Source organism: Brachyistius frenatus, unplaced genomic scaffold, assembly GCF_029030835.1.
Source record: "Brachyistius frenatus isolate BFR_SWC_R1_liver_20210118 unplaced genomic scaffold, ASM2903083v1 Contig_112, whole genome shotgun sequence".
Taxonomy (NCBI): domain Eukaryota; kingdom Metazoa; phylum Chordata; class Actinopteri; family Embiotocidae; genus Brachyistius; species Brachyistius frenatus.
In genome coordinates, this window is record NW_027210711.1 from 481,923 (window position 1) to 494,980 (window position 13,058).

The 13,058-nt window shown below is 48.2% G+C and overlaps 1 protein-coding gene across 1 annotated transcript in view; it reads right to left on the reverse strand.

The window, feature by feature from the left end:
* Nucleotides 1-10,618: 10,618 nt before the first annotated feature.
* Nucleotides 10,619-13,058, reverse strand: part of zranb3 (zinc finger, RAN-binding domain containing 3) — a 69,859-nt gene continuing 67,419 nt past the window's right edge. The window contains exons 21-22 of the mRNA XM_069712772.1: nucleotides 11,978-12,109; nucleotides 10,619-11,234 (exon numbers count right to left, since the gene is read on the reverse strand). Of these exons, the coding sequence (XP_069568873.1) occupies nucleotides 11,136-11,234; nucleotides 11,978-12,109 (231 nt within the window). The 3' untranslated portion in view covers nucleotides 10,619-11,135. The remainder of the gene's footprint in view (nucleotides 11,235-11,977; nucleotides 12,110-13,058) is intronic.

The following is a 13,058-nucleotide window of genomic DNA, read 5'->3' on the forward strand; positions in this document are numbered from 1 at the left end:
CAGTCACGCGCACGTGAGCTCCTCGTCCTGCCACAAACTTTGGACCCGATCCATCTCATTAACAGATTCAGATAACTGTCGGACGGCGGGGTGCTCGGAGACATTTCCAGGAAGTGTCACGGCACTTGGTAAATTTCGGGCGGCTGAGTTTGATGAAACAAAAAAAAAAACCAAAAAAAAGGGCCTTTTTTTTTTTTTTTTTTAGCAGAGCGGCACACTTTAACAGCCATATGAGTCGTAATGCAAATGATGGCCAAGGGAATTGTGCAGAAAAGTGGCATAATTATAAGCCATTGAAAGTCCATTGTCATTTGTGTCTGAGAGGTCTCTCTTGAAAAATCAGGAGCTGATGGAAACCCCTCGAAGTACCTGAGATAGAGCCGGAGGGGGGAGATGACTGGGCCTACGGGCTGCCATTATACCGTGGTAAGCGCAATTATATCCCATGATTGGCAGCAGCATGAATTAGCCTGTCTTTGGCTTTTTCGTGCTATGGTATATTTTTTTTTCTTTCCACACGTTAACAAAAAAAACAAACTGCAGTTTCTCTTTTCGCGCAGCTGTTCTCGGAGAAAAACAAGACATTATTTCACAGTTTTTCTTTCTGTAATTATTCCCTTTACTACCCCAGTTTATCTCTCCGCCCGATGCAAATGCGTCCTCACGCGGCCCGAACACCAGAGATTCATGTTTGCGGTGGGAACCGCGCGGCACCAGCTGTCCTTTAAAAAGAGACGGCTAAAAAAAGAAGAAGAAGGAGGGGAAGAAGAAAAAAAACAAAAAAAAAACATAGTTGATGTGAAATGTCTTCCTCCCTACTCGTCCCCGATCATCAATAATTCACCAGCTTCGACATTTGAACTAATTATGGTGCACCAATGGCCTATTTGTAGGCAGGGTCCTGTCACATGAAAGCTGCGAGGTCCTTCCTGTCAGTGGCGGAGGCAGCACAAGCAGGCGACAGCGGTGCAGCCTGAAGCCATTAAAATGAATGGAAAGCTCCTCTAACAATCATGCACCTCTGACACACACACACACACACACACACACACTGAACATCGTTCTTTGCTGCCTCACACACTCGCAGATGTATCGCACACAAATAAACGTGGAAAAAAAAAATATGAATTGCTACCTCACGCACACCTACACTCATACAGGCATGCATAAACATGATGCGGTACAGCAGCTCACACACACACACACACACACACACACACACACGGTGACGTGCTCGCCACCTGTGTGGGTTGTTTGGCCTCCTCATCCAGACCTCTCTGGTTTTAATTAGCCCGCTGCTGAAGTGTTTTCCTTTTTATATTCTCTGAAGGGCGATGATAACGGCTACAGCCGAGATGGAAGCTCTCTGCTGGTTTGTTTCATTAGGGAGAGCATAATGACCCTGCAATCACAACACCAAGAAAATACCTACCCTAATAATTATTTTCCTCCTAATGGTTCACTTTATACTCTGCTACGGCTTTTGTCATCAGCGTCTCGGCGACCGAAAGAAACTAATAATAATGTTAATCATGCCGGTAATGCGTTTCCCCGTTTTAGTTTTGATTTTTGGTCAAATGTTGCCGAAAAGGAATTTCAAAGGCTAAAGAGGATTAATATAAACGCGTGAACACAGTTACTTGCTTTTCTTTTGGGAGATGGAGCAGATTGATATCGCTCTCGTACCGAAATATGACGTTAAAAACGTCACCGAGACACTTTTAGGTTCGTCCCTGAAGCTGTCAACCATCTCCTATGGAAATATATTTACGTGTGGCGTCGACAGGAAGCGGCTTCGCTACCCGTTCATCGGCGAAGGACGGGAAGGCGAGTTAGCGACCGGCCCCGTGTGGCGGCGAAAGGGCGAGGCGCGTCCGCGGAGGAGACCAAAACCGAGCTGCAACTGACGGACGTGACTCGAGGGGATTTGATGTCCTCTCGCAGTCTCGTATTCACCGAGCGAATGATAAGACAAAAACAGAGTCGTTCAAGGCTGCGGCGACGTCCGGCAAACATGCGGCCGATCGATTCCGTCCGCTGGCGCAGCTTTTTCTGGAAGAAGCCGCTCGGCAGACCGAGCGGTCGTAATTCATCCAGAACACGTACGCGGGGAACGAGACAGCCTTGTGCGACTAAACGAGCTTTGACGTGCGTCTGAAGACGCAGTTTCACACCGAGGCAGCGGGTTCAGCGGAGAAATGTACTGAGGTCAGAGCTTTCTGATGTTTGGAAATGAAATCCAGAGGGGCTTTGATGTTTCTTGTACAAGGATTCATGAAACGAAATGGAATAAAAGCAGAGAGAAACAAAGCCTGCACGTCCGATTCTCTCTCTCTCTCTCTCTCTCTGGCCTTAATTTGCCAAATCGTGAGCGCCGGTTCCCCGACGGCGCCGGGGCTTCACGGGGGGGGGGGGACGGTAGGAGTCCTAGGACGTCCTGTGCTCGGCAAGAGCGGCGGCAGCTCTTTGGATCGTCAGGTTTTCCGTGGGAGATGCAGCGGGGTGTCATCGGCGTAGCGGCGAAACAGAACGTTATGGATTAGGAGGCCGAGTGGGAGTATGAGGAGGAGGATGAGTTGGTTATTGAGAAAGCTGAATTGGAAAGGTAGGAGTCGAGGCTTTCCAGAGCCGGATTTGGGTCGACAGAGCATAGAAATCTGGCTTCTTTTTTTTTTTTCTTCCCTGTGTTCGCAGCGGCGGGGTGAAGCAACGGGGGTGCTGCCAAGGCTTTATTGATATTTTAAGGTGAAGCTGCACGGATGAAAATAGTGGCTGCGGTTTCGGGTTTTTTTGTTGTTGCAGATGCCGTAACAAGCGTCTCGATTCTATAACTGCAAGAAACATAGTGTTGCACAACAACTATACATGTCTCTGTGATGCGTCAAACATTTAACACCATTGACTGAGGTAATAACGTAAAAAATTAAAAAAAAAAAAAATCATTCTGCTGCTGATCTGTAATTTTCTATTAGCATTTCCTCGAGGGCTGAGGTATGTGTGTGTGTGTGTGTGTGTGTGTGTGTGTGAGAGGTGGTGATTCACGCTTGAGTGTGTGCGTCTGTGGGTGTAACAAAGCTAATCCTCCGTGTGTGTGTGTGTGTGTGTGTGTCTGAGAGAAACATCCAAAAAAGATGCACCTGCTGCAGGATAATTCCTCCCGCGGGTGTTCACGCCCCCTTTTTTTTTCTCCCTTTTTTTTTAACTTCATAATTTCCTCCTTTTGAATCGGCTCCTCATTAATTCAACAAAGACTCCATCACTCGTTCCCGAAGCATATCTGGACTTATTTACGTGCAATTTCTTAACGCAGAACACCTCCAGGATGCTCGACCGACCAAATGCGTTTTGACTGTTGCGTTTACCGGTCGTGCCACCTGTCGGTCGGCATGGCAACGGGGCTGTTTTGGATCAAAGGATTCGGGCTATTTCTTGACAGGAAGCTTCTCGGGGGGGGGGGGCCGAACCGCCGGCCTGCAAACCCCACAAGAGACGAGATCACTCCCGCTCCTGCTGCTCCTGCTGCTCCTGGTGCTCCTGGTGCTCCTGACGCCACTTCCTGCAATCGGCACCGAACGCCGGCGCTGGATGTAAATCACCAGCTTGCGTAATGGGAGACTCTTAGGGTAGAAATACGTCGACCTGAGGAACGGGCGAGGATGACATTCGGGTCGTTTAAGGCGAGCTGACCGGACACGCCGTCGTCCCGGGGATATCCCTGCTTCCTCCCCCCTGGAGAGTTTTGAAATTCGATCCCACTCAACTCCACTCATACGTCCGATGACAAAACGGATCATCGCCTCCGCCGTCCAGCTGCTGTCAGACAGCAAAACAGCAGATTCCCCGTTAGTTATTTGCCGCCGGCGGTGCTGCGGCCTGTTCACTAATAGAGGGAGATGTGAATCTAGGGCATCGTGCGTTTCAAAACTACCTGCAGAAACTTGAATTATCTGACGGTGCGGACTTATATAAACACTGGCACGGCGATGGCTTGATTTTTTTCTTCTTTTTTTTTTTTTTTTTTACACTCTCGGGATTAGCGCCGTTGCTTCTGCCGCGCGTCGAACCGTCCAACTCGCTGGGAAAAAAAAAAAAAAAAAAAGCCCCTCGCTTCTCCAGGTGTGTCTGAACACCTCGCTCCTTTCATCGGCGCTGCCAAAACCGGCTCCGCTATCACATAATTAAATAAGATTTATATCATCACATAGAATAATTCCGTGTGGGCTGATGGCGAACGTGGCTATATCCAACTTTCCCCTCTTTTTGCACCGGCCCACTCACACAGTAATTGAGAAACTGGCATAACTGAATATACAAAAAAAAAAAAAAGAAGAAGAAGAAGAAAAAAAAAAAAGTGGTGTGGGTGTGAAGATGTCCACGGTCGAGTGGCCAAATGCAACCCACTCAAACAGCCAATTGTGAGTGCACTTATCAATAAATTTCAATGAACGCTTGTGACACAGGTATAATTGGTTTTGCATAAAGTCAGATTTACATATATGATGAAAGCGTGATGACAGACCGGTTTGCGAGCGTTCATTCAGTCGTATTTTTAGCCCCTGTTGTGTGGCAGCAGTGAGTGAAATCGTTCTCCGACAGATCTTCGTAATGTCACAAAGAAAGGAGGCAAACGACACCTCCATTGTGGTTCCAGTAATTACACCGACGGCTCCTCATTGTTTCAACAGGCCTTGCTCTCTGCTAATGATAAAGGGAAGGCCTCACAATAACTTACATCTCCGCTTTGGCTGCCAGTCGAAATGCAAATGCCAATATAACTTTGCGGGGATGTGAATAATTGTGCTTGCAGCTAATAAAAGATGTCCTTCCCTTCCTTCCTCCCTTCCCAATTTGACTGGACTCTAATTTGCTCGCCGCGAAGCGCTCGAAAAAAAAACCCGACGCCAACGCCGAACAACTCTCCAACTTACACCCAAAGAAATAAACACTCGGAGTTAAAGTCGCCGCTCGTCCTCTTCAAACTTCTCCCAAACTTTTGGAATCAAGTCTGCCTTTTTTTTCTTCTTCTTCTTCTTCTTTCCACTCGTTTTATAATCATGGCTACAAGGTGATAATCATCTCGTGGCAGAAATCCCAGATCTGGATCGCACACCAAAAGGCGATTCAACTGTTGCCGAGCCCGAAGCCGATCTGTCCACTGAAAGACGTTCACACGGTTTCAGGAGACGCCCCGATGGAAACCGCCAACCTTTCAAGGTGGATGGATAATAAGAGCTCATTTTGCTGCCGAGATACACGATTAAAGCTGCAAACCTGTAGCTCCGCTTCAGATACCGAACGAGCCCGAAGCTTCGGTTCGACGAGGACAGGTGAGGTCAACCCGGGTTCCCGTCGAACGTCCCTAAAGAATGACGCACACTCCGATAGGAAGAAGAGGCCGAGAGCTTCACAAGCCAAGAATTCACGAAATGTTTGCAGGAACGATGACAACAACAACAACAACAACAAAAAAAGACATAACGTGTCTCGCCAGTTGGAAACAAGCGACCACATACGAGGGCAAGCTGTCGGGATCGCCCGACTGAAGACCGCCTCGAGGTTTGTTTTTTTTCTTCTCGCAGCCTGCTCAGATGTTACCGTCGCGTGATCTTTACCGGCCGCGGAGAAGTGCGGACGAATCCGGAGACGACCCGGAGGGACCTCGTCCTAACGATTCCCACCGGCGCCCCGATGCGCGACAAGATGCCCGCCGCCGCTCGCGCCGTGCGTTTTCCCGAGGCGTCACGGGACGTCGCGCCGGACGGAGCGCGAGGGCTGACGGGACGACAGTCGCGGTCGCCCCTCTCCTCATTAGATGCGGTGGGGGGGGGGGGCCCGGTGTGCTCATTAGGCCGGCGGCAGCGCGACGGGGATCTGTTCTCCCGAGGTGACCGAAGGTGCTAACACAGACCGTCCGAGTCTCAGTAATGATGCCCCAGACCTGTCACTCTCGTCGCGAGACTGACGTGACCTTTTTCTGGCTCTTGCGCTGAAGAAGAAGGGAACAAAAAAATAAATAAATACAATCCTAATTTCGCAGGACGAGGCAAGAAAAAAAAGGTCCCGTTTTACCCCTCCCTCCCTCCCACACCCCAAAAACAAAAATCTGAAAATAAACCCCCGTGAGACTTTCCACGTTGTTTGAATCTCTTCTCACAAAACGTCAACAAAGGCGATTTCCTGTGAATTTATTGGCAATTTAAGTGATTGCCATTCGGCTTTTTAATCTTCGCACAATAGCCAGACCTTGCCATTAAGACCTATGAAATAGAGGCATGCTGAGCAGCGGCTGAATAGACGTCTGGAAGCAATCTGCGAGAGATGGCTGATCAATGACCGCCAAATGAAATGGGAGATGAAAAGATGTCTTTTAAGGCTCATGAAAGGGGAACTTGTTGGAGGGCGTTTTGTTCGGCTTTCCATTTTTAACCTCAATCATCGAGACAGCGCAGATGAAAGGGGGGAAAAAAAAAAAAAGCGGTTATACAGTAGCCTTCAGCGGCTTTCTCTCCTGTGATGTCAAGTGTCCCGGACTCCTTTGCGGCCGCATGTAACATCATAACGTACGTTTAGTTAAAGCTGCAAACGTCGCCGTCTTTGTTTGGAGCGCTTTGACGCATTTTGAGGCTCAATTTCATTAAGAGCTCAACAGTTGTTGTTTTTGTTGTTGTTTTTTGGACGGCGGGGGGGGGGAGAGGAGGGGGGGGGGGAGGTGGAGGGGGGGTTTCTGAGCAGATTAATGTGCTGACACGGCCCGCTGCACGGCACAACGGGGCGTCTAAATGACAATAAAATATAGATGAGATTACATCAGTCCTAAATTGCATTAGGTACAGATGCCGTGTGAAACAATGCGGTCAGAGCCGCGGCCTCACGGGGCCCTTTTCCAAACAAAGCCTGATTGTAATGGGCCACACGAAGCGCCAATTTAGCCCCACACGAGCTCCGACATACAAAATGAGAGCGCGCCGCAGCCAAGACGTACATTAATCCTGGCCAGATTGGGGACTGTATGAATTATGCTAAGAACCTTATCTGTTATTTCCTCTGATCTCCTGCTGGGTGAATTGATTGCGTTTTTGGTCTTAATCCGCAGCATGCCACGCATCTTGGGAGACGACCAGGGAGCCATCTTGAATAAATAGAATTTGGACTTGACAAAAGCCACCTCCAGCTGAGCAATGAGAAAGCATCCTTTTTACCGCTGCGCATCCCCGACGACGCCGAGTGACATTTGGAAAATAGCCGGCCCCGAGGTTTACACGGAATTGTTCTATCGATTTTCTTTTACTCGCTTCGGCTTCTCTCCGAATATCATCTGTGTGCATGACACTCATCAGGATGGATCAGCCCATTTCTGGGAAAACGCCTTCTGCTGTAGAGGCATCTCTCCGCAACCAGAGAGGGTGTTTTAATGAGATTAATTAGATCGCTTATGAGTGATGGTCCTCCACCAATTACCTGGGCCCGTCATACCGTTTTCCCTCCACCCAGGGCGTCGCGCTCCGCCCGAGCCTCCGTGCGCCCGCTCGAAAAAGAGAGAGAGAGAGAGAGAGAGAGAGAGAGAGAGAGAAAGGCTGCGGCGGGAAATGATTAATCATCTCATCACCGTCCCGAGAGATAATATGACAATAAAGACAAAAAGCCTCTCGTCGGCTGCGGCTGTTTAAAGCCAAGAATTTCCTCCTAAACGCCGACTCCGGAGTTAAATTAGAAAGATACGGGTGTAGCCTTTTAGGATACAAGCGCCGTGGATGTTGTAACACGCCGCTGCGGAGATCTGACGGGAGCGTCGTCCCTTTTCTTATAATGAGGTTCTGCGGTTCACACGCGACCAAACAAGAGAATATCAGAGGTGCTTCGGCTGTGTTATTTCTTTTTCTTGTTTTTTTTTTCCATTCCTGAAGGGGAGCAGCGGGGTACGGCCTCCCTCGCGTCTATTTCCTTTTCCTTGCTGAAGGGCAGGGAGGGTCACAGACACAGAGGGATCACAGCGGAGAGTGTGGCAGCCAGGAATCAAACCGCAGCAGGACGCGGCCGCGGATTGGAGAGCCGGCGGCCGCACGCGGAGCGCCGCGCGGGCTTTTATTGGCCCTTCTCCATCACACCTGTCACACAAGATTGGGTTTGGAGGAGCGCTTCCTTCAGCCGAAAAGGCCAAAGTAGATTATGAGGGCAGGCGAGGTTGAAATGGAATAACCAATGGAACGGGGCCAAAATCTAACGCCTTGCTGTCTGAATGCAAATCACGATTGAATTATGAATGATTTGTATAGTTTACTGTAAAAGTCTCGGCCGGTTAGAGGAGTAGTTTTCAAACGCTTTCATGTCACAGAGCCCTGAAAAGAGACCTCAACCTGCGGGGAGACGACACAGAGAATTACAATAATCATTCCTACACCTCCTGTAATATCTGTAATTGAAGAAGTTCCTATGGAATTGAGTTACAGCGCCATTAATCTATTTCTCAATTTGCTGAGGACCCCCAGGAGCCTGGTCCAGGCCCCTGACCCACATTTTGAGACACACCGGTGCGACTCCGGTTGTTAGCGTGAAGAGGAAATGTATTGCGACTGCGATTCTTTCTTCTTTTTGGTGACGTGATGAGGCCATAACCAACAATATGATCGTCCATCTCCCTAACCTGTCAGAGATACATATGTACGACTATTTTCAACGAGGACGATGTATAGCAATGTAGTGAGCTAACAGGGAGGGTAACCTGATGCAGGAAATGAACATACATGATAACATAACTTCTAACAAAGTGAGATGAGTTAATCTATAGTCAGCGTGGTCCGTTTGAGTCTGTGTCCCGTCGGCAGCAAACAATTCAATTTTAAACATCACAACGTTACGTTATGGAAGCGACAAACGCCCCCAACGTATTTTTAATGAATAGTTTATGGACAATGAAGGAGCTCAGTGGCACAAAGGAATAATATATACGGCTTAGGATACACAAAACCTGTTAGAAGGATCTATACGTTGCTGGTTTGCGTTTTTATTTCATGGGATTTGTTGACAAAATAGAAAACAGAATAATCCTTTAACGTGCATGAGATTTTTTTTTTTATCGGTTTTTATTCGGTTATCTTCAGTTTTAATTTGTTTTTCACTTCTTTTTTTTTTTCCTTCTCTTTTTCTCTCGTCTTTGCAGCTACACCGTGATTGTCTAATTATACGTGATTATTTCCGCTAGATATTCACCGGCCCGGCTAATTCCGCCCGCGCGGCATTGAATGTACCGCGGCGTTGCTACGTGACCTGTTGAAACGCGGCAGAAGATTCGACTTGACGAGAAAGCGAGTTGGGTTTCGAAAAAAAAAAAAAAGAATCGAGACGGAGCGGAGCGTTAGACGGAGAGCAAACATCGCAAACCTCGGCGGCCGTCCGTCGGTGTTTGAGTCCGTCTTTATTACTGTCATCGCCTGCGTAGGTAATGTTTCTCTTCTGGGCTGATAGGTTGTCCAACGCAAACAGTGTCACGCTGCTCTTTACCCAGAAGACCCTCCGGGAAGAGCACGAGACGTCTTCGTCGGGGCGCTGCCTCATTATGGCCCTGAAAACACACACACGCGCACGCACACGCACACACACACACACACACACACACACAGCACTTCCTCTCTCTTCCAATATACACTTTCCCTCTGCCAAACGCACATTTTATCCGTGTAACTACTTTCCCTCCTCGATTACTTTCTCTCTCTCACACACACACACACACACACACACACACACACACACACACACACACACACACACACACACACACACACACACACACACACACACACACACACACCTTTTGGGTGTAATAAAACAACAGATCAGAGTCATTGGCTGCTGACAGGGACTGACACTGAAACCTGCTGTTGTTGGAAGGCTGCCTGGGAGATGTTCATTACTCACAAAGCTTGTCGGTTTGGACAGGAGAGGAACAACGGTCTTATTAAGTGGAGACCTGGAGCAGCCGTAGGGGAAATACACACACGCCCACGCGCGCACCCACACGGGCTGCGAGTGAAAGTTTGAAGCGGCGGCTGCTCCCCGGCGCTCTGATAGGCCGGGAGAAAGTTGGGGCTGCCAGACAAAAACAAACAAAAAAAAAAGGCGAAAACTTTCCACGCGACTTGGCAGGAATTTGCCGAGTTAGGACGGACGGACGGACGGACGGAGGGACGAGGGTCGTGACGCGACGCGACGACGTCAACGGAGTCAAATTGTGCTGCGGAGGAATGCGATGGCCTCCTTTTCACAGGAGAGCTGCTGGTATTGATTGGAGTTTCTGATGTCTGTCTGGCTCATTGTGTAACTCTCACAAGAAGAGATTCAATATTCCCCGACATGGCTGAACCTGGAGCCTTGTTTCCATAGTAACTCTGCTCTCCGTCTCTCTAAACATAGCCCTCCTGACTGACTTTAGCTCCGTTCAGATCATCAAGCACAGCTGAAGAGGAGGTAGATGCGTGGACACGGACAATAATGTTCCTGACTCCAGGCGATGAAACGATTTGCCGGCTTGTCAGAACAACCAACGTCTCGGTGTATTTACAGTCCGAACCGCGGTGAAAGCACCGAGGGAAGAGAGCAAGACAACAAAGCGAGATGAAAATAGTTTTATTTTTTCCATTTCATTTCACCGGGGGAGCGTTCACCCTTCCTTCACGGAGGGAAGATTTACAGGACGCCACTTGTTGAGGGCAGCAAAACGAGGAGGACACCTGGTCGTGTTTTAACCGCACAGAACAGCCCGACTCATTTCTCAACCTGCTCGCTTTTCACCAAGTTTGCAAAAACTCAAAATAGCAGCATCTCACTAAACAACCTGCTCCATTTCAGCCGCGGAGCAAAAATGAGGTTGTTATAAATCAAAACTGCCGCACTCGTGACGGTTCGGGGACGAGAGAGGGAAGTTGGCTGAATTAGCATCTGACGCAGTCGTCTGTGTGCGTGTGTTTTAAAAAAAAAAAAAAATTTTTTTTAAAGTAAATCGCCACCACTACTGTTTCTCTGTAACGGGGCCCAGCGGGACGCCTCGTATCCGGCCTCGTTTCCCAACCGTCGCTGGTAAAAGGCACGTCTATCCTAACAATTTGACTCAAGAAGTGTTGCGCAACCCCTTACTAAACCTCTCATTTCCTGACGAAGAACCTGCGGATGTCTGACGCAACCTTGGAGGCTGCGGCGCTCTTCCTCATCTGGCTCCGCTCTCTGGCTTGCTGCGCCGTCCTCTGTGGAGGAAAAAAAAGAAAAGTGGAACATGATGTAAGAGGTTAAATCTGCAGTCGGCGCTGGAGAGAGAGAGAGAGAGAGAGAGAGAAAAGTGAGATCAATATATTGAGCATCTCAAAGATTAAAGCGTCTGAGCGATGGCATAAACAGCGAGAGGATCCCCTTATCGGACGGCGCAGCTCTCCACATCAGTTTATGTTCGTCAAACGTGTGAAGCGTTTCCTTCCAAACTTGACACCCACTCCGAAAAAAAAACAACCGAAACGCTTCTCTGGCGTGAAGGCAAATCACATTTTCGGGGCTTACAATGAGAGCTGTGTTTTATTTTGAAACCTCTGCTCTCGGATCGTTTTTTTTTTTTTTTTAAAGGAGTGAATTGTCTGTAATTATGAAATATCGACTGCAGAAGCCGAAGAATAGTGCAAAGACTTCTCCGAAGAAAGGCGATACATCAATGTGTCGCCGTGTGATGTTGTTACGGGCAATATGTGGCTTCGTGAGGGATCGTGTGACTTTTGATCAATGTGTTTGACCATCTATCACATTACTGCCACCCCGTATGATCCTCCACGTGAATGACGAGACCGTCTTTTTTTTTTTTTTTTTTTTTTTACACGTGGGATAAAAGGAGAGCTTCGTCCACCGTGCACCTCAAATGTTGGACAAATCGCTTTCGCCCCTCAATCCCCCTTTCCAGGCTTTAAAACTGGCGTTGTGGCGGTGCGGCGCGCGTCGCACGTACGGTTTTGTGGCAGGCCGTGCAGAGCGTCTGCAGGTTGTCCAGAGAGCACTGTCCTCCTCCGCTGTACACCGGCCGGATGTGGTCCACCTGCCAGAAATCCCCTTCGACCGGCGCTCGGATCATTTCATTCAGCTGCAAGAAGAAGAAGAAGAAAAAAAACACACCCAGAATGCAACGGTGAGCGTCTCAGTCCGCCGGCTTAAAAACCCCTCAGATGTTCCCTCACGCTGTTCTCTAAATTGCCCCCCCCCCCCCCAATTTTTTTTTAAAAAAAACGAGCTGTGATTGCACCGCACCTCCCAAACCATCCATCTATGCTACGGTTAATTTTCCTTGAACCGATGTGATGTCTTTAGTAGAGCTCGGTCTACAGCGCGCACAAATCAGTCATATTAAAACAAATCTCTGCACTTCTGCGGCGCGCTTCACGATAAAAGAAGATCAAAAACAGCCTCATAAAAGGCAAAAATCCAGGAACTAATGAAAACAAAAAGGTCTCTGGTGAAGGTTTAAAATGGCGAGTTGAATGCGCGATTGTGAGGATAAGACAAGCCGAGGACAAAAAAAATAAAAATAAAAATAAAACGACGACAGCGACCTTTAACCTTCTGATATCCATCGCTGCTCGCTGAACGAACGGTGGTACGTCCACGTAAACCGCCCCAAATGTTTGTGGCCTACATAACGGGCAGCTGTAGGGAAACTTCATCAGCGAGCGCTTGCAATTCTGCCTGACAAAGAACACAGAAATTAGGTTAAAAATACCACCGGGAATAACGAGCTGCAGCAGGATACATAACCCCCGAGTTCCTCAACTTTTTTTTGGGGGACTTTTTTTTGGGGAGGGCGGTTAATATAAAATTAAGAGAGTTGTAGTTTTTCTCTGGAGGGCGACTGGATACTGTTGACAAGATCATCAACAGCATCTTCAACTCAAACGACTGTTTTAATTGCTCTTTTTCAATTTGATTTGAGCAAATTAAAAAAAAATAATAATAATAATTCCCAGGACAGCCGGCGGTAGCAGCTACTTCACCGATTAATCAGGCAACTTTGGAGGCGATGTCACTGTAAACAAAGC